The sequence below is a fragment of the Coregonus clupeaformis genome, chromosome 30, assembly GCF_020615455.1.
Source record: "Coregonus clupeaformis isolate EN_2021a chromosome 30, ASM2061545v1, whole genome shotgun sequence".
NCBI lineage: Eukaryota > Metazoa > Chordata > Actinopteri > Salmoniformes > Salmonidae > Coregonus > Coregonus clupeaformis.
This window is the reverse complement of record NC_059221.1, coordinates 27,450,556-27,472,563: the sequence shown is the minus strand read 5'-3', so window position 1 is coordinate 27,472,563 and position 22,008 is coordinate 27,450,556. Positions and strand designations below refer to the sequence as shown.

The following is a 22,008-nucleotide window of genomic DNA, read 5'->3' as shown; positions in this document are numbered from 1 at the left end:
TGATTTTGAGATACGAAGACATAATAAATTAAATGAAACTGTTCCATGAAAATGTGCATATGAAAACAACTGGCACGCAGATCGGTAGAAATGGTAAGATAAATTGGCATTCCATATGAGAAAGACGTTGCTGACTCCTCGTGTAGCCTATAGAGCGCAACAGTGGAGGTGTGTGTCATAATACCCATAAAACCTAGCTGTCAAACAGGGAAATGGTTCCAATAGTTTTTCCACCATTCATTTTTCCCATAAAGGATTTTAGAAACACTTAAAATAAGGGCTGTGTTTCGTGTAGGCTTACCCTGGCGTAACGTTTTGATAACCATAAGTCTATCGAACAAGGTGACTTTTGTCAATATTTTTTGGCTCTATTTACTATGATTCGAAAATGCTAATGTGATAAAAGCAGACAAAACTACAAAAATCCATAACTTGCACAAGACCATTCACAGAATTGTCCATTTATATACATTTTGCAAATGTATTCATTATTACATTTAGCTAACATTAGATGGATAATCCAGAGATTCTTACATTTGCCCTCGATTCGGCAGTCTCGCCCAGATCGTCATGGCATTTGTAGTTCTTTATGATAGCCACATTAGCATTTCATTTTTTTTTTGGGGGGGGGGGGGTAAATACAGGCCAAGTATAACTGATCGAATTCCGTAAAGTGAAATTTTTTTTGTTTATCTAGCAACAATGACAAGCCACCGGGGTCTGACAACTTGGATGGAAAATTACTGAGGATAATAGCGGACGACATTGCCACGTCTTCAATTTATGCCTACTAGAAAGTGTGTGTCCTCTCCCTGGAGGGAAGCAAAAGTAATTCCGCACCCCATGAATAGTAAAACCCCCTTTACTGGCTCAAACAGCCGACCAATAAGCCTGTTACCAACCCTTAGTAAACCTTTGGAAAAAATTGTCTGACCAGATACAATGCTATTTTACAGTAAACAAATTGACAACAGACTTTCAGCACGCTTATAGGGAAGGACATGCAACAAGCACAGCACTTATACAAATTACTGATTGGCTGAGCGAAATTGATTGTGGGGGCTGTTTTGTTAGACTTCAGTGTGGCTTTTGACATTATCTGATGGAAAAACATGTGTTATGGCTTTACACCCCCTGCTATATTGTGGATAAAGAGTTACCTGTCTAACAGAACACAGAGGGTGTTCTTTAATGGAAGCCTCTCCAACATAATCCAGGTAGAATCAGGAATTCCCCAGGGCAGCTGTCTAGGCCCCTGACTTTTTTCAATCTTTACTAATGACATGCAACTGGCCTTGAGTAAAGCCAGTGTGTCTATGTATGCGGATGACTCAACACTATACACGTCAGCTACTACAGAGAGTGAAATCACTGCAACACTTAACAAAGAGCTGCAGTTAGTTTCAGAATGGGTGGCAAGGAATAAATTAGTCCTAAATATTTCAAAAACTAAAAGCATTGTATTTGGGACAAATCATTCACTAAACCCTAAACCTCAACTAAATAAATAATGTGGAAATTTAGCAAGTTGAAGTCACTAAACTGCTTGGAGTAACCCTGGATTGTAAACTGTCAGGGTCAAAACATGTTGATACAACAGTAGCTAAGATGGGGAGAAGTCTGTCCATAATAATGCGCTGCTCTGCCTTCTTAACAATACTATCAACAAGGCATGTCCTACAGGCCCTAGTTTTGTCGCACCTGGACTACTGTTCAGTAGTGTGGTCAGGTGCCACAGAGGGACATAGGAAAATTACAATTGGCTCTGAACAGGGCATCATGGCTGGCCCTTAAAAGTACATGGGGTGCTAACATTAATGATATGCATGTCAATCTATCATGGCTCAAAGTGGAAGAGAGTGACTTCATCACTACTTGTTTTTGTAAGAAGTGTTGACAAGCTGAATGTACCGAGCTGTTTGTTTAAAACTACTAGCACACAGCTTACATTGTAATAATGTTGTATTGTAGATACAGTGGGGAGAACAAGTATTTGATACACTGCCGATTTTGATACACTGCCAAAAATCCAGAAAATCGCATTGTATGATTTTTAAGTAATTAATTTGCATTTTATTGCATGACATAAGTATTTGATAAATCAGAAAAGCAGAACTTAATATTTGGTACAGAAACCTTTGTTTGCAATTACAGAGATCATACGTTTCCTGTAGGTCTTGACCAGGTTTGCACACACTGCAGCAGGGATTTTGGCCCACTCCTCCATACAGACCTTCTCCAGATCCTTCAGGTTTCGGGGCTGTCGCTGGGCAATACAGACTTTCAGCTCCCTCCAAAGATGTTCTATTGGGTTCAGGTCTGGAGACTGGCTAGGCCACTCCAGGACCTTGAAATGCTTCTTACGAAGCCACTCCTTCGTTGCCAGGGCGGTGTGTTTGGGATCATTGTCATGCTGAAAGACCCAGCCACAATTCATCTTCAATGCCCTTGCTGATGGAAGGACCACTCAAAATCTCACGATACATGGCCCCATTCATTCTTTCCTTTACACAGATCAGTCTTCCTGGTCCCTTTGCAGAAAAACAGCCCCAAAGCATGATGTTTCCACCCCCATGCTTCACAGTAGGTATGGTGTTCTTTGGATGCAACTCAGCATTCTTTGTCCTCCAAACACGACGAGTTGAGTTTTTACCAAAAAGTTCTATTTTGGTTTCATCTGACTATATGACATTCTCCCAATCCTCTTCTGGATCATCCAAATGCACTCTAGCAAACTTCAGACGGGCCTGGACATGTACTGGCTTAAGCAGGGCGACACGTCTGGCACTGCAGGATTTGAGTCCCTGGCGGCGTAGTGTGTTACTGATGGTAGGCTTTGTTACTTTGGTCCCAGCTCTCTGCAGGTCATTCACTAGGTCCCCCCGTGTGGTTCTGGGATTTTTGCTCACCGTTCTTGTGATCATTTTGATTTTGACCCCACGGGGTGAGATCTTGCGTGGAGCCCCAGATCGAGGGAGATTATCAGTGGTCTTGTATGTCTTCCATTTCCTAATAATTGCTCCCACAGTTGATTTCTTCAAACCAAGCTGCTTACCTATTGCAGATTCAGTCTTCCCAGCCTGGTGCAGGTCTACAATTTTGTTTCTGGTGTCCTTTGACAGCTCTTTGGTCTTGGCCATAGTGGAGTTTGGAGTGTGACTGTTTGAGGTTGTGGACAGGTGTCTTTTATACTGATAACAAGTTCAAACAGGTGCCATTAATACAGGTAACGAGTGGAGGACAGAGGAGCCTCTTAAAGAAGAAGTTACAGGTCTGTGAGAGCCAGAAATCTTGCTTGTTTGTAGGTGACCAAATACTTATTTTCCACCATAATTTGCAAATAAATTCATTAAAAATCCTACAATGTGATTTTCTGGATGTTTTTTTCTTATTTTGTCTGTCATAGTTGACGTGTACCTATGATGAAAATTACAGGCCTCTCATCTTTTTAAGTGGGAGAACTTGCACAATTGGTGGCTGACTAAATACTTTTTTCCCCCACTGTATGTAGTGGGGTAATAATGTTGCTGTATATGATGTAATGTAAGTGCCTTAATGTGTTTGGACCCCAGGAAGAGTAGCTGCTGCCTTGGCAGCAGCTAATGGGGATCCCTAATAAATACAAAAATGTAATGTCATGTAGTATTTTAAATTGTATATAACCGCCTTAATGTTGCTGGACCCCAGGAAGGCAGCATCTAATGGGGATCCTTAATAAATAAGAAATACAAAATACAGGCGAATATATTAATAAAAGTCACCTTGTCCTAGAGAGATTTACACTTATCAAAACGTCACGCCAGGGTAAGCCTACATGAAACACAGCCCTTATTTTAAGTGTTTCTAAAATCCCCTAAATGAATGGTGGAAAAATGATTGGAACCATTTCCCTGTTTGACCGCTAGGTTTTATGGGTATTATGACTCATACTGTATTACTCTATTACCGGCAACTTCAGGAGAGTAACGGCAGAATCTGCGAAAGCAAGTAGGAGCGGGAGGAGGATGGTCGGGTCAGATTACATTTTTTCTTCTTCTGGTTATCTTGATCTCTGGCTCCCTCTTGAGTCGTGTCTTATTTTATCAAACAGTGCGCTTAAAGCATCAGACAAGCTCAATGCATATAGAGTTGATTTTATTAAAACACATAGGGTGTGTCTATATAGAAAAATATACTTTTTTTTTAAACAATCAATTGGTCGAAAGAACAGACTTTCGGTCGACCAATATTTTGTTCGTCGGGGACAGCCCTAATAATAATCCATATAAAGTACAGTAATTTGTTAAATTAGAGGCACGTGTGAGTGTTGTTGAAACACTATAAAAGACTGATAATGGGAAATCAAATGAGAGTTGTCTGATCTTGCTCTATTTGAAGATTTGGCACACGCTGTGCGGTTTTTGGAGACGGGTGTGACTCTTTTTTTGCAGAAAGTACAGATTGGCTCAACAGATATCGTTTCCCAAAACCAATTTATAGGGTTTTTGCAAGGATTTAAGACCTACCTTAAAAAGACAAACATGCCATTCCGGTGCACTTCCAAATGCTATCCACCCTCGGGTTTTGGGAAACGGGCACTTTTCAGTGGGAGCCTGCCGACCTCACAGCCCTCGAAGAGCCAATGTTTTGGATGCAATCATCAGCAAAACGAACAGTAAAACATACCATTTCCATACACCATTGCACAACAGGTGAAGTCAAGAGGGGTTTCTTTGCCATGATGCCATCAATGGGTTCCCAAATACGAACGGAGCAATAGACAACACCCACATCGCCATAACAGCACCATCCCAAAACAATTTCAACTATGAACAGAAAAGGCTTCCACTTTTAATGTGCAGGTGATGTGCAAAAGATGCTGCTGAATGTGGTGGAACAAATGACTCGTTCATTCTGCAGAACAGCAATGTTGGCCTATATGCCTATAGGAGGGAGCTGTTGAGGATGGATTATTAGTGAGTGTTGCCTACTCATTTGAAATATATTTGCCATTGCTAAAGCAATGTGAATTTTCATAAATGGTTTTTACTCGTCAAGCCACAACTGAGCAAGCCAAATAAAACATTTTAGTTGTACTCAATCTCTGACACTAACACCTCTATTTCAGTCTCAGATGGGGTTTTTTCTCCTCGTTGTATAGTCCACACAGGCTTTAAAGGGATGATTTTGACCATATGTTTAATTAGGGGCGTTTCGAAATGCAAATAGCCAAGGTCGTGCACGAGCACGAGAACCATTGGTATTTATCACAGGAGGTTGGTGGCACCTTAATTGGGGAGGAAGGGCTCGTGGTAATGGCTGGAGTGGAATCAAATACGTCAAACATGGTTTCTATGTGTTTGATTCTATGAGCCGTCCTCCCCTCAGCAGCCTCCTGTGGTATTTATCAATGGTTATCTCCTACCGCTGTGCATATGACGCTCGTAGGATTGTTTGATAAATCACACTTTGTCCTATGCATACGAACATTCTAAATTCCGTTCGTAAGTAGTATTTAAAGAATAGTTTCTACGCAATATTGATAAATGAGGCCCCTGGTTTTCTGAGCAATCTTTCAAATTATTAGGACATGTAAACACCGTAAATCGGTGCTGCAGCGGTGTATTTGATCTGCACATGTGCTAGCACCAGCCGAGCGAGCCTCCCTCTTTAGCACGAGTGAAGTGAGTTCGGACAATGTATGCCTCTTTGAAGTAGTTTTCACATACACATTTTATATGTCCAAACTCAGAATAAAATATGCTTCCAAAAAATAACATGGTCGCTGTGGTAGAACGTTTATTTTGATTGCCGATTTTCTGCATTTATCAGAGTGCCATCAAGTAGCCTGATTTCAGATGTGTCCATGTAAACAGGATTTTTTGGGAAATCGTTCTTCTTGCAAAGCATGTAAATGTTTTAATCAAACTATTATATTAATCTGACTATCCACAATAATCGCATTATTGTGTCCATGTAACCATACTTACTAAGGGCTGAATCCTAACATGAGATTACCTCAAGGAAGGAAGGAAGGACACTTTTTTAACAACCATGGGTTGGCTCTGCATACAGTACCTCCAATAGGAAGCAGATGACAAAGTTGAGTGCGGCCAGAGCCACCAGCAGGATTTTGAAGTTCATATCTGGGATGTCGTAAAGCTTCAACAGAATGCGCAGGAAAGGCACTGGAGCTAGCACCAGCCAACTCATCAGAGCAAACAAGACCAGCAGCACACACACAAAAACCACTGTTAGGAGAGAGAGAAAATATGGGCATCATGTAAGAGACCTTGGCAGCTACTGTGATTATCAGAGTTCACTGCTTAAAGGGATCGTTCACTCAAATCTAAGTGTCAGATGGTTTAGTACCTCAACATTGGTTTCAAGTCTAGTCCATTTGCATGGGTGGAATCAGCTTGACTTCAAACCTATTTTTAAATTGAACAATCAAGTAAACTAACCTCTACAGCACACTGAATGAACGTCAACGGGGGGAAAGGAGGCCCAGCAGTAGGTGCTTTTTTTGTGACTTTGATTTGCAAGGCACATTCGTACAACGTTACCAAACCCCACAAAGAATGATGTGATATGTCTGTAGCCCCCTGGTTGGTGCCTCACCGTTGTAGTACAGAGGTCTCTTGTAGGGGTATCCTTTAGTCACCACCACCGCCATGATGATGTACTGGTACCCTGACAGGTCAAACACAATGGTGTCCTCAAGGTTGGGCAGGTTCGCTGCACCTGACATTGTCGAATTGAGAGGAACAAACCTAAAAGAAGAGAGGATGGATGAAGAGAGGAATAATTAATATGCATTTACCTAGACATTCTCCCATAATGCACTGCGTTTGTTGAAAGTAATTGAGCTGCTGTGTTTTTGATAGTCACATTGAGGTTTAAAATGATGTGAGTCACACCCAAAACCCTTCTTATTAGTCCTTTGGTCCTTCTCAAGGATCCATTCCAATGAGAACCCTTAATTTCCCCTCCTCAAAATATCAGAACATTATTCTGTGTCATTAAGAATAGGGCTGGGAATTGCCAGGGACCTCACGATACTTGGGTGCTGATACAATATGTATTGCGATTCTATGATCCAAACATATTGCTCACTATACAGTGGGGAGAACAAGTATTTGATACACTGCCGATTTTGCAGGTTTTCCTATTTACAGAGCATGTAGAGGTCTGTAATTTTTATCATAGGTACACTTCAAATGTGAGAGACGGAATCTAAAACAAAAATCCAGAAAATCACATTGTATGATTTTTAAGTAATTCATTTGCATTTTATTGCATGACATAAGTATTTGATCACCTACCAACCAGTAAGAATTCCAGCTCTCACAGACCTGTTAGTTTTTCTTTACGAAGCCCTCCTGTTCTCCACTCATTACCTGTATTAACTGCACCTGTTTGAACTCGTTACCTATATAAAAGACACCTGTCCACACACTCAATCAAACAGACTCCAACCTCTCCACAATGGCCAAGACCAGAGAGCTGTGTAAGGACATCAGGGATAAAATTGTAGACCTGCACAAGGCTGGGATGGGCTACAGGGCAATAGGCAAGCAGCTTGGTGAGAAGGCAACAACTGTTGGCGCAATTATTAGAAAATGGAAGAAGTTCAAGATGATGGTCAATCACCCTCGGTCTGGGGCTCCATGCAAGATCTCACCTCATGGGGCATCAATGATCATGAGGAAGGTGAGGGATCAGCCCAGAACTACACGGCAGGACCTGGTTAATGACCTGAAGAGAGCTGGGACCACAGTCTCAAAGAAAACCATTAGTAACACACTACGCCGTCATGGATTAAAATCCTGCAGCGCACGCAAGGTCCCCCTGCTCAAGCCAGCGCATGTCCAGGCCCGTCTGAAGTTTGCCAATGACCATCTGAATGATCCAGAGGAGGAATGGGCGAAGGTCATGTGGTCTGATGAGACAAAAATATAGCTTTTTGGTCTAAACTCCACTCGCCGTGTTTGGAGGAAGAAGAAGGATGAGTACAACCCCAAGAACACCATCCCAACCGTGAAGTATGGAGGTGGAAACATCATTCTTTGGGGATGCTTTTCTGCAAAGGGGACAGGATGACTGCACCGTATTGAGGGGAGGATGGATGGGGCCATGTATCGCGAGATCTTGGCCAACAACCTCCTTCCCTCAGTAAGAGCATTGAAGATTGGTCGTGGCTGGGTCTTCCAGCATGACAACGACCCGAAACACACAGCCAGGGCAACTAAGGAGTGGCTCCATAAGAAGCATCTCAAGGTCCTGGAGTGGCCTAGCCAGTCTCCAGACCTGAACCCAATAGAAAATATTTGGAGGAAGCTGAAAGTCTGTATTGCCCAGCGACAGCCCCGAAACCTGAATGATCTGGAGAAGGTCTGTATGGAGGAATGGGCCAAAATCCCTGCTGCAGTGTGTGCAAACAAAGGTTTCTGTACCAAATATTAAGTTCTGCTTTTCTGATGTATCAAATACTTATGTCATGCAATAAAATGCAAATTAATTACTTAAAAATCATACAATGTGATTTTCTGGATTTTTGTTTTAGATTCCGTCTCTCACAGTTGAAGTGTACCTATGATAAAAATTACAGACCTCTACATGCTTTGTAAGTAGGAAAACCTGCAAAATCGGCAGTGTATCAAATACTTGTTCTCCCCACTGTATGTCTGCTGCAGAGGGACAAAAGAGAGCCATGAAAAAACGAGTTTGTGCTAAAAACATGTTGGCTCACCATTTAAAAAGAACACGGAGAACAAGCCTTTCTCCATGTTCTTTTTAAATGGTGAGCCAACATGTTTTTAGCACAAACTCGTTTTTTCATGGCTCTCTCGTCCCACTGCAGCAGACCTATAGTGAGCAATATGTTATATAGGATGAGTTTTGGAGCAGGTACAGCCGACTAGTCTAGAGCTAGGTAACGTTAACTAGCTAGCAATTTTTTACAAATATTTGTATTTTATTTTAGAATCGATAAGTGTAGTCAGAGTATCAATATAAAAATTGGCAAAAATAATATTGAGATACTCTACTGTATCGATCCCCCATCACTAATTACAAAAATTATTAAGGCTGACCACATTTAGTCGACTGGTCGATTGTTTGGTTGATAGGCTGTTGGTTGACCAAGATTTTTTTAGTCGAGCAGTGGCAAATATATATACAATTAAATTATGGCACACGAGACACCTGTCTGATTCACACCTGTCAGAATCCATTGTGGAGGCCGCAGGGATGGCACACCAGTATCACCAGTAGAACATTTACAGTTAATTCCCTTAATTTCTAATCTACAATGTTTGTTTGGTTAATTTCTGTTAATGCATTCAATATATTATTATTACAGTCTTACCGTTGTCATTGTAGGAGTGGACACATTGTTTGCAGAGCGCACAACCTAGGCTACACTTGTGGGAAAAAAGTTTGTTTATTTCATTCCATTTATGAGTTGTGAATTTATTCATTGACTTTTGTTTGGAGCGCTCCTGTCAATCTTGAGTAAGGACACGCACCTGATTACACATATAGAAGTAGGACTAGTCTACCTGGCCTGCACGCAAATGTAGGCCTATAAATGTACCCATTTGGGGATCTGATACTATTTCTGATTGTCTTAACTCACCATCACTGTGGAGCTCCTCAAAGTATTTTTTTCTTCGCCTCAAACAGCAAGTAAACAAAGTCTGTTTTCACATCCATTGAGAATGACAATAGTTCCTCAATTTAGCCTATTTGAAAAATCTTTCCAGCTCTCTCCCTTTCGATTACCACTTAGCATGAAAGGGGAAAAAATTGTCATGCTCTGATCCGGTGGAAACGTCATAAAATAGGCCTACCTAATTACTTCTTATTCCTTGCGCAAAATAGCTCTGTCCGGAGCTCACTGGCGCTGGAAACTCTGAGGGTCCAGAATATTTTCTACAATGTTGCAAGTTTACTAGCACGAGCTTCGTGCCAGACCAAGTGAATACAATAGTTGATACAATGTTTTAAGTTCCTTGCAGACAGGCCATGCGTAGCCAATGTAATTTATAGGATATTTATCAGGATATTTTCTACCTGCGGGCTGCAATGTTTTTAATTGTTGGCTTTATGTAGGCTATTTTTACATAGCTGGCAATGGCAATATAAGTTACTTTTAGATTTGTATAATTTTCATTAACCACATGACATTGATTTTGAGATATGAAGACTTTAATACTATATAATATTTAATTTATAAAGGTGCTATACAAATCAAGCTGATCATAATCACTATTCATCAATGGTTCTTACCAGTCCTGGGAGGTGGTGATCAGCAGAGCAGACACCTGGCCCAGGATGAGCAGCAGGGTGTGCAGCGTCAGGCTAGCCAGGACTGGCAGCGCCAGCAAGCTGGCTGGGGGCCGCTGGGGGTGCAGCTCTGTGCTTGGGCCCCCTTTCCCCATGACGATAGCCAGCAGCGTCACCAGGACCATGTCAAAGAACAGGAACTGCAGGTCGCCCAGGTTAGTCTTCTCCTGAATGGGGTACACAAAATGGCAGAGAGAGTCAACACATGCTATATGTGGGGGAGGGTAAAATAACATTTCAACGCATTCTTAGTATTTTGGCTAAAGTGATGAAACATGAGGAAGTATGCACCATGAACCCCTCCAAACTACTGCACATCTCCTGCCTGTCTTTCCAGGGGTAAATAAACATTGTAAGCTTGGCAGAGCAACTACTGTAGAACTCACAGTGTAGAGGATGAGCACAGAGGAGAACTGGATGAGACTGTACAAGGCCATGTACTTGAAGAGACTGAATGACGTCACCAGAGAACACCGGCCCTCCCTGTGAAACAGAGGACGAATCACCCTTGTCATAAAAGAATGACAACTGCACATATTATTTTTCCTATGACATTACAGTACTCGTTACTGTTGGATGTGTTGATGTCAGGCTACTCTTGAACAGAGTGTGGTGTCCTTACCGGATGAGTAGAGGCACACAACTGATGTTGTCTGACTTGGAGGTGAAGGGAGAGGCCACGGACGCTTCTGCCTCCGACAGAGACACGCCTACGTCTGCGGCCCTTAGGGCTCCGCAGTCATTGGCCCCGTCTCCACACATGCCCACTCGGTAGCTACACAGGGAGGGAGAGAGAAGGTGAATGGGTGAGAACTTAGGCCTATACCCTTTTCACACTACCGAGCTGTGTCGAAGAGAGCAGATCAATGGAAGAATCTGCCCATCTTCCTGTCTTTCCATCTATCCTTTCATGTACCTTCATTTGCCTTTGGTTTGCTACAGAGTTTCTTTGTGTCTTCCTCCTTTTCCCTACGCATGACTCTACCCTCCATCTCTCTCATTCTAGTCTTGTCTCCTCCACTGGTCTCCTCTTCCCTGACTGGTTTCCTCTGTTCTTTCCACCTCTGCTCCCTCTCTCTTACTTCAGTTTCTGCAGCTCTGTGACCAGCTGAGTCTTCTGTTCAGGGGCCATCCGTGCATAGACCGTTCCTCGCATCAACACCTGAAAACACAACACACTCATAATGTATTCTCTATTCTACACAATAGCATCATACTGACCATTCAGAACCATTTCCCTGGTATGTGTTAAGACTATTCAGCTAACTGGGTGGTTGAGTACAGTGGACAATGGGAAGGTGGTCTCACCTTTGGCAGATACTCAGGGAAGTGGTCACACAGGGCGGAGAAGGACTTTCCATTGATGGCCAGGTGATAGTTGATACCACCCTGGTACAGACCCTGAGAAAACAAGGGGTGGTGAACAGGAGTATTACAGACAGTAGCTTCCGTAATCGGTATGGCACAAGGCATAGGTCTGCCTCAAAATAAAATGATAACATGAAAGAACAGTGGGGTGGATCCTAACTTCTACTTCCTAAAATTTTCGCAGGTTGATGTTTATTGTCATGAATCTGCCCAGGAGGCAGAACTGAGCGATTTCCGCAAGCTGGGCCAGCTGCAAAGTCAACATTTTCTATATCGTAAAAATTTATGAAAATGTGCTTTTTGGTCTTAATTTAAGGTTAAAATCTGATTTTATGACCTTGTGGCTCTACCAGTTAATGACCACTCTGCAGAGCTGCCTCCAGGGCAAGATTCATGACAATAAATGCCAACCTGCCAAATTTTCACTTAGTCTCCCATTGACATCAATGCATGACTAGGCTTGTGGCGGTCATGAAATTGTCAGGCGGTGATTGTCAAGCAAATAACTGCCGGTCTCACGGTAACTGACCGTTAATTAACAAACACATTTAGCATCTCCTGGCTTCCATGCATAGCCTACAAGCCACCAATGCAGACCTTTGGAACATTTAAATTTTTTAAAAGTCTAATAAATCCATGTAATATAGCCTAAACCATCTCAATAAATCCATTACTTATTTTAGACAGGTCTAAAGAAACATGATATGAAGAAAATGTAGTCTATTTCAGAAGACCAGAATAGCATACTCTGAGTTGTCCTTATGTTAGGCCCTGATCTGGCTATGCCATATGGCTGTGGGCTACACTAGTTCATTTAGCAGACAAGATTTGCTTAGAATTCCGTGGCATTATTTTATAGTATGAAGAATGCAACTGAACATAGCTGAATAAAATAGAAAGGATATTTTCTCCAAATGATTTGAGGGAGTGCGCACATGTGGCTATTCTGTGTTGAGCAGTTAACAAAGAAACAGGTACTCCAATATGCTTAATTTAGTTATTTATGTAACTTTAGTTGTGATACAAATATTGGCCTATATGTTTTGATATTTAATACATTCTAAGGCTGCATGATGCGACTAATGATGATTTGAAAAAAGTCGCATGAAAGGGATGAGCTCGGCATTTTGTTTTTGCGCAGGCTGTACACACTTCATTAGTCTCTCATTCACAATGACAAGCACTTGATAATGCCTTGAATTTACCAGCTGCATCCCCTTTGTGTGGCGGTAATGACCCCTAAAATAATCCATGCCTTTTGCGGCCAGTGGCCATCGTGCCCTTGGGCTGAATATAATAATTATAATTCCCTTCTCCCGGCTGTGTGCCGAAGCACCTCTCACTCACATGATTGGGTCTTTCTCACAGGCTACAAGTGAAGACCGACATATCGGGAACGCAACTGCGCGCGTCCTTATCCAATTCCGAGGCGCATATTGAAGATATTGGAAGAACTGTCCACATTTACTTTTCGTCAGCCAACAAGATGAGTAGGCCTAATGAACAGCAAAAGCACTAGCCTATGTCAAATCTACTATACCCCATAGCACAAAAGTCGACCTATTCTATTCTGTGCGATAAATACATTTTCCAAACATAGTCTGGGACAGTTGTGGGATGCGATAGATCCCAAATTAATACAGCCACAAGCATAAAAAAAAATGTTTTAAGCAATGAGCGTGACACAACAGATCAGAACATTTAGCTTAACATTTTGATAAACTAGAAGGCTATTTCTTCACATTATAAGCGCAGCAATGCACACACGGCAGTAGGCTATAAGCGCAAATGTTCAATTAGGTGGTGCATTTTTATGGTGAAAATTCGACTTGAGTGGAAGTTAAGATTCGCCCTAGCATGAGGTAAAGACAAACCTGAGTGTAGATGTCTATGGAGCTCTGTGTGGCTGTGGTCCCCGTCCCTCCTTCCCCCAGGTGGAAGCGCAGTGAGGGCATAGACTGGCCCGTCTGGGGGGTGGCGTGAACAAAAATCACCCTCTCGTTCGAGCCCACCATCCCACAAGTTTGAGCCACGTTGACTGCAGTCAGAACGTTGTCACCTGTGAAGTAGGAAAGGAAATACTTAGGCTAGGTGGCCTACTATGAGACATACTGTAATATCTTTGAGTGAGAGGATTGGACTTAAGAGTGTATGCCTTAGAATGGGTTGCTCTGGAGGGCCATAGCGTGTGCATGTTTTTGTTCTAGCCCAGCACTAACCCTCCTGGGTGGGGGGACCTGTACACTGCGTTCCTCTATGGCCATGATTGATATTTCTAATAGTCCAATTATGTTTCGGCTACAAAGACAAAAGAGATATGCTATTCATACCAGTGACCATGACGGTACGAAGATGTGCCAATCTGAGGGTAGTGATGACCTCAGCACTCTCTGGCTTGACCAGATTCTTCATCACCAGCAGACCCAGGAACTGCATGTCTCTCTCTACCTCCACCCTGTGGACACCAACACAGCTCCATCAACACCTACTGACGTGATAGTTCACCATCGGAGCTACAGGCACATGCTTAGAAGAAGTCATTGAGGACTTGGGTAGTAGCTAGGAGCTAGAAGGGACATAACCGCATTTGAAGTTCTTCATAAAAATGTCTTACCGTTCAGTGGTGCTCAAGTCAGTCTGCCCATCCAGAGTTTTGTAGCCGAGAGCTAGCACCCTGAAGCCGTCACTTGCGAAAGTACGTAGGGTGTTTGAGAATTGTGCAGGCACTGCAAGACACGTGTTAAAAGACAGACAGTAGAACTAAACAATAACCAAAACAATACAGACTTAAAACACAATTACATCACCTCACAAAATTAAGTTGAACCAGTGCCAATGCTAATCTTATGGCAATTTATTATTTCTGTGAATTATCTATAATTTCATAGCGCTCTCCATCTCTCCACTCTGTCTCCCTCTTTCTTCTATACCGCTTTCTCTCAGGCAGAGGCTGGCCACCATCTCTGGGGCCCCTTTGATAAAGGCGAGGGAAGGCTGTCCCCCGGGGGCCACCGTCACCACACTCATCCGCTGGAGGGACGAGGAGAAAGGGAAACGCTGCACGAGGGCCACCGCCTCACGGTTGGACTAATGGGACAGGAGAGGAGAGAAGAAAACCATGGTTAAACTTCCTGGCTTGAATCCTTCATCATAAGGCCTTCATAATGGTGTTAAAACGATGCCACAGACGTCATAAACAGTCATGATAACTGGAAGTCAGTTTACGACAACGGCCTCAACACTCCTGACACAAACCACTATCTACTGTAGGTCAGCATTTCCCAAACACAGTCCTGGCGACCCCAAGAGGTGCACATTTAGTTTTTTGCCCTAGCACTACACAGCTGATTCAAATAATCAACTCATCAAGTGTTCCCAATGACACAAACATTGCAGAGATCCTATGATCTCTGAGAGGAACCCAAGAACAAAGAACCTTGTCAGTAGATGGGGAAGGCTAGGTCACTAAGGAAACAGGCCCACATAGCCCTAGGCCTAGATAATACAGACTTTTTCATAGTGCTAACCCCTTAGGTGTCCACAGATCTGGCCCACCAATAAGCTAAGAGCTTCTTCCACCGCATTGAATTCACTTATTCAACTCTTTCAGATCTGTGAACACCTCAGGGGGCATCACCACATGGGATACTCACTACACTCTCAGATTGGAGTGGACAGGAAGGGGGTCGCATCACTGCCAGGACCCTGTGACCTCCGAACTCTGAGTCTAACGTTTTGTCATCTCCTGCAGGCTCCTCCAGCTCCTGGCAGGAAAACAGTCAGTCACACAGGTGAAATATTCAGCCCCTATTGAAGAAGAAATGACTTTGCACCTAATACAAACACTCCATAAATCTGGTCCTTGGTTTCTCAGTCTTACCCAGCCGGTGGACTCGATCATCTTGAGCTCCAGAGGGTCTCCCAGGGGTTGTCCCCCCAGCAAGGCCACAGAGTGGCAGCAGGCCATGGCAGAGAGCATGGGCCCCTGGGGCAGGAGGTGTGGGTAAGGGACCAGCTCAGAGAACCCAGCTCCACTACCCTCCATCACCCCCCACACGTCCAGCCCCTCCTCAGTCAGAGTGCCTGTCTTTATACAGAAGAATAGAGAGTAGACACACACTTCCTGGTTCAAAATAGTTCACCAGGGTTGTGTTCAGTAGAGCGTAACGTAGCAGAGCGTTTTGCAACGAAAAAGAAAAACTCAGGTAGTAGCTCCGTTTCAAAATGTTTTCTCCTGTTGTGTGCCTACAGAACACGACCAAGAGATAATTTCTACAGCTGTCAGTCCTCCTAGCTGCCTCCACCCCAAAACACACACACACACACACACACACACACACACACACACACACACACACACACACACACACACACACACACACACACACTAGGGCCTACTGGTTTGGGGCCTCACCTTGTCAAAGCAAAAGAGCGAGACCTTCCCAGAGATGTTGATGCGCGGGGGGCTTATGCAGAAGACCCCTTCTCTCTTCAGACGACCCTGGGCGTAGATGGTGCCAGTGGTGATGGCAGCAGGGAGGGCAGGGGGCACCACGATGGTCACAATGTCCAGAGACCGAATCACCAGCTCCCACCACGTGGTCTAGAGACACAATTACATCTAATTAAGAAATCCTATATGGAATAACCTAATAATCCTCAGAGGGTCAAATATTTTTGTCCAGCTCCAAGATCACCCAATTGTTGTTTGTTTATCTAATCAATTAGGGTGAAAATGAACTCATGGTATTAATAAGGTTGGTATTGCAAATACTTACGTTGGTTCTGCTTAGGATCACAATGCTGTATACTGTGCCACACAATGCTGAAACACAATTAAATATTGGTTAATGCTGAAATTATATGTTAACACAGTATAAGGGGCTAATTGCTATAAGGGGCTGCTTGGTAATACTTTTATACTTCTCAACTTGTCTAGCACCCATTTAAAATAATTGAAAAGTGAGTTATTTTACGATGTGCAACTCTACTGTGTGTCGGAGCTTACCTACAACCCCCAGGAAGAGCAGGAACTTAATAGCGTCTCGGTAGAAGCGGAAGTTGATGGGTTGAGGGTAGAGGATGGAGCTGACCAGGTCTCCCTTGGCTGTGAAGAACCCTGAGGGACACAAACCAACAATATTATGAGTGGAGGACAAACACAGTCCTTTTATAATGTAATATGATGAGGTCTAATTATGTACACCACCGTTCAAAAGTTTGGGGTCACTTAGAAATGTCCTTGTTTTCGAAATATATATATTTTTTGTCCATTAAAATAATATGAAATTGATCAGAAATACAGTGTAGACATAGTTAATGTTGTAAATGGCTATTGTTGCTGGAAACGGCTGATTTTTAATGGAATATCTACATAGGCGTACAGAGGCCCATTATCAGCAACCATCAGTCCTGTGTTCCAATGGCACGTTGTGTTTGCTAATCCAAGTTTATCATTTTAAAAAGGCTAATTGATCATTAGAAAACCATTTTGCAATTATGTTAGCACAGCTGAAAACTGTTGTGCTGATTAAAGCAGCAATAAAACTGGCCTTCTTGAGACTAGTTGAGTATCTGGAGCATCAGCAATTGTGGGTTTGATTACAGGCTCAAAATGGCCAGAAACAAAGGACTTTCTTCTGAAACTCGTCAGTCTATTCTTGTTCTGAGAAATGAAGGCTATTCCATGCGAGAAATTGCCAAGAAACTGAAGATCTTGTGCAACGCTGTGTACTACTCCCTTCACAGAACAGCGCAAACTGGCTCTAACCAGAAAAGAAAGAGGAGTGGGAGGCCCCGGTGCACAACTGAGCAAATACGTTAGAGTCTAGTTTGAGAAACAGTCGCCTCACAGGTCCTCAACTGGCAGCTTCATTAAATAGTACCCGCAAAACACCAGTCTCAACGTCAACAGTGAAGAGGCGAGTCCGGGATGCTGACCTTCTAGGCAGAGTTGCAAAGAAAAAGCCATATCTCAGACTGGCCAATTAAAAGAAAATATTTAGATGGGCAACAGAACACAGACACTGGACAGAGGAAGATTGGAAAAAAGTGTTATGGACAGACGAATCGAAGTTTGAGGCGTTCGGATCACAAAGAAGAACATTTGTGAGACGCAGACCAAATGAAAAGATGCTGGAGAAGTGCTTGATGCCATCTGTCAAGCATGGTGGAGGCAATGTGATGGTCTGGGGGTGCTTTGGTGGTGGTAAAGTGGGAGATTTGTACAGGGTAAAAGGGATCTTGAAGAAGAAAGGCTATCACTCCATTTAGCAACACCATGCCATACCCTGTGGACGGCGCTTGATTGGAGCCAATTTCCTCCTAAAACAGGACAATGACCCAAAGCACAGCTCCAAACTATGCAAGAACTATTTAGGGAAGAAGCAGTCAGCTGGTATTCTGTCTATAATGGAGTGCCCAGCACAGTCACCGGATCTCAACCCTATTGAGCTGTTGTGGGAGCAGCTTGACCGTATGGTACATAAGAAGTGCCCATCAAGCAAATCCAACTTGTGGGAGGTGCTTCAGGACAATTACAATGCCACAGGTCTGCAAGGCTGTAATTGCTGCAAATGGAGGATTCTTTGACGAAAGCAAAGTTTGAAGGACACAATTATTATTTCAATTAAAAATCATTATTTCTAACCTTGTCAATGACTACATTTCCTATTCATTTTGCTATATTTCCTATTCAAACTCATTTCATGTATGTTTTCATGGAAAACAAGGACATTTCTAAGTGACCCCAAACTTTTGAACGGTAGTGTACATGCATAAGAAAGTATGTGTGTATTTTGTGTGTATATACACACACACACACACACACACACACACACACACACATACAGTGAGGAGAACAAGTATTTGATACACTGCTGATTTTGCAGGTTTTCCTACTTACAAAGCATGTAGAGGTCTGTAATTTTTATCATAGGTACACTTAAACTGTGAGAGACGGAATCTAAAACAAAAATCCCGAAAATCACATTGTATGATTTTTAAGTAATTAATTTGCATTTTATTGCATGACATAAGTATTTGATACATCAGAAAAGCAGAACATAATATTTGGTACAAAAACTTTGTTTGCAATTACAGAGATCATACGTTTCCTGTAGGTCTTGACCAGGTTTGCACACACTGCAGCAGGGATTTTGGCCCACTCCTCCATACAGACCTTCTCCAGATCCTTCAGGTTTCGGGGCTGTCGCTGGGCAATACGGACTTTCAGCTCCCTCCAAAGATTTTCTATTGGGTTCAGGTCTGGAGACTGGCTAGGCCACTCCAGGACCTTGAGATGCTTCTTACCGAGCCACTCCTTAGTTGCCCTGGCTGTGTGTTTCGGGTCGTTGTCATGCTGGAAGACCCAGCCACGACCCATCTTAAATGCTCTTACTGAGGGAAGGAGGTTGTTGGCCAAGATCTCGCGATACATGGCCCCATCCATCCTCCCCTCAATACGGTGCAGTCGTCCTGTCCCCTTTGCAGAAAAGCATCCCCAAAGAATGATGTTTCCACCTCCATGCTTCACGGTTGGGATGGTGTTCTTGGGCTTGTACTCATCCTTCTTCTTCCTCCAAACACAGCGAGTGGAGTTTAGACCAAAAAGCTATATTTTTGTCTCATCAGACCACATGACCTTCTCCCATTCCTCCTCTGGATCATCCAGATGGTCATTGGCAAACTTCAGAGGGGCCTGGACATGCGCTGGCTTGAGCAGGGGGACCTTGCGTGCGCTGCAGGATTTTAATCCATGACGGCATAGTGTGTTACCAATGGTTTTCTTTGAGACTGTGGTCCCAGCTCTCTTCAGGTCATTGACCAGGTCCTGCCGTGTAGTTCTGGGCTGATCCCTCACCTTCCTCATGATCATTGATGCCCCACGAGGTGAGATCTTGCATGGAGCCCCAGACCGAGGGTGATTGACCGTCATCTTGAACTTCTTCCATTTTCTAATAATTGCGCCAACAGTTGTTGCCTTCTCACCAAGCTGCTTGCCTATTGTCCTGTAGCCCATCCCAGCCTTGTGCAGGTCTACAATTTTATCCCTGATGACCTTACACAGCTCTCTGGTCTTAGCCATTGTGGAGAGGTTGGAGTCTGTTTGATTGAGTGTGTGGACAGGTGTCTTTTATACAGGTAACGAGTTCAAACAGGTGCAGTTAATACAGGTAATGAGTGGAGAACAGGAGGGCTTCTTAAATAAAAACTAACAGGTCTGTGAGAGCCGGAATTCTTACTGGTTGGTAGGTGATCAAATACTTATGTCATGCAATAAAATGCAAATTAATTACTTAAAAATCATACAATGTGATTTTCTAGATTTTTGTTTTAGATTCCGTCTCTCACAGTTGAAGTGTACCTATGATAAAAATTACAGACCTCTACATGCTTTGTAAGTAGGAAAACCTGCAAAATCGGCAGTGTATCAAATACTTGTTCTCCCCACTGTACATATATACATATATACATACATACATACATACATACATACAGTTGAAGTTGGAAGTTTACATACACCTTAGCCAAATACATTTAAACACAATTCCTGACATTTAATCCTAGTAAAAATTCCCTGTCTTAGGTCAGTTAGGATCACCACTTTATTTTAAGAATGTGAAATGTCAGAATAATAGTAGAGAGAATGATTCATTTCAGCTTTTATTTCTTTCATCACATCCTGGTGTAACTGAGTCAGATTTGCAGGCCTCCTTGCTCGCAGACGCTTTTTCAGTTCTGCCCACAAATGTTCTATAGGATTGAGGTCAGGGCTTTGTGATGGACACTCCAATACCTTGACTTTGTTGTCGTTAAGCCATTTTGCCACAACTTTGGAACATTGTCCATTTGGAAGACCATTTGCGACCAAGCTTTACCTTCCTGACTGATATCTTGAGATGTTGCTTCAATATATCCACATAATTTTCCTTCCTCATGATGCCATCTATTTTGTGAAGTGCACCAGTCCCTCCTGCAGCAAAGCATCCCCACAGCATGATGCTGTCACCCCCGTGCTTCACGGTTGGGATGGTGTTCTTCGGCTTGCAAGCAACCCCTTTTTCCTCCAAAACATAACGATGGTCATCATGGGAAAATCTAAAGAAATCAGCCAAGACCTCAGAAAAAAAATTGTAGACCTCCACAAGTCTGGTTCATCCTTGGGAGTAATTTCCAAACGCCTGAAGGTACCACGTTCATCTGTACATACAATAGTACGCAAGTATAAACACCATGGGACCACACAGCCGTCATACCACTCAGGAAGGAGACACGTTCTGTCTCCTAGAGATTAAAGTACTTTGGTGCAAAAAGTGCAAATCAATCCCAGAACAACAGCAAAGGACCTTGTGAAGATGCTGGAGGAAACGGGTACAAAAGTATCTATATCCACAGTAAAACTAGTCCTATATCGACATAACCTGAAAGGCTGCTCAGCAAGGAAGAAGCCACTGCTCCAAAACCGCCATAAAAAAGACAGACTACGGTTTGCAACTGTAGAATAATAGTGAAGATATCAAAACTATGAAATAATACATATGGAATCATGTAGTAACCCAAAAAGTGTTAAACAAATTTAAATATATTTTATATTTGAGATTCTTCAAATAGCCACCCTTTGCCTTGATGACAGCTTTGCACACTCTTGACATTCTCTCAACCAGCTTCACCTGGAATGCTTTTCCAACAGTCTTGAAGGAGTTCCCACATATGCTGAACACTTGTTGGCTGCTTTTCCTTCACTCTGCGGTCCGACTCATCCCAAACCTATCTCAATTTGGTTGAGGTCGGGGCATTGTGGAGGCCAGGTCATCTGATGCAGCACTCCATCACTCTCCTTCTTGGTAAAATAGCCCTTACACAGCCTGGAGGTGTGTTGGGTCATTGTCCTGTTGAAAAACAAATGATAGTCCCACTAAGCCCAAACCAGATGGGATGGCGTCTCGCTGCAGAATGCTGTGGTAGCCATGCTGGTTAAGTGTGCCTTGAATTCTAAATAAATCACAGACAGTGTCACCAGCAAAGCACCCCCACACCATAACACCTACTCCTCCATGCTTTACAGTGGGAAATACACATGCGGAGATCATCCGTTCACCCACACCGCGTCTCACAAAGACACGGCAGTTGGAACCAAAAATCTCCAATTTGGACTCCAGACCAAAGGACACATTTTACCGGTCTAATGTCCATTACTCGTGTTTCTTGGCCCAAGCAAGTCTCTTCTTATTATTGGTGTCCTTTAGTAGTGGTTCCTTTGCAGCAATTCGACCATGAAGGCCTAATTCACACAGTCTCCTCTGAACAGTT

The 22,008-nt window shown here is 43.0% G+C and overlaps 1 protein-coding gene across 2 annotated transcripts in view; it reads right to left on the bottom strand.

Annotated features, from left to right (window-relative positions):
* Window positions 1-22,008, bottom strand: part of atp13a2 (ATPase cation transporting 13A2) — a 40,501-nt gene that overhangs the window by 1,656 nt on the left and 16,837 nt on the right. For both annotated transcript variants that reach the window (XM_041856191.2, XM_041856193.2), the window contains exons 13-28: window positions 16,706-16,816; window positions 16,476-16,522; window positions 16,112-16,300; window positions 15,578-15,784; window positions 15,351-15,461; window positions 14,628-14,784; window positions 14,312-14,423; window positions 14,028-14,152; window positions 13,572-13,756; window positions 11,638-11,730; window positions 11,412-11,491; window positions 10,952-11,104; window positions 10,716-10,812; window positions 10,273-10,496; window positions 6,601-6,752; window positions 6,058-6,230 (exon numbers count right to left, since the gene is read on the bottom strand). In XM_041856191.2, the coding sequence (XP_041712125.2) occupies window positions 6,058-6,230; window positions 6,601-6,752; window positions 10,273-10,496; window positions 10,716-10,812; window positions 10,952-11,104; window positions 11,412-11,491; window positions 11,638-11,730; window positions 13,572-13,756; window positions 14,028-14,152; window positions 14,312-14,423; window positions 14,628-14,784; window positions 15,351-15,461; window positions 15,578-15,784; window positions 16,112-16,300; window positions 16,476-16,522; window positions 16,706-16,816 (2,216 nt within the window). The remainder of the gene's footprint in view (window positions 1-6,057; window positions 6,231-6,600; window positions 6,753-10,272; window positions 10,497-10,715; window positions 10,813-10,951; window positions 11,105-11,411; window positions 11,492-11,637; window positions 11,731-13,571; window positions 13,757-14,027; window positions 14,153-14,311; window positions 14,424-14,627; window positions 14,785-15,350; window positions 15,462-15,577; window positions 15,785-16,111; window positions 16,301-16,475; window positions 16,523-16,705; window positions 16,817-22,008) is intronic.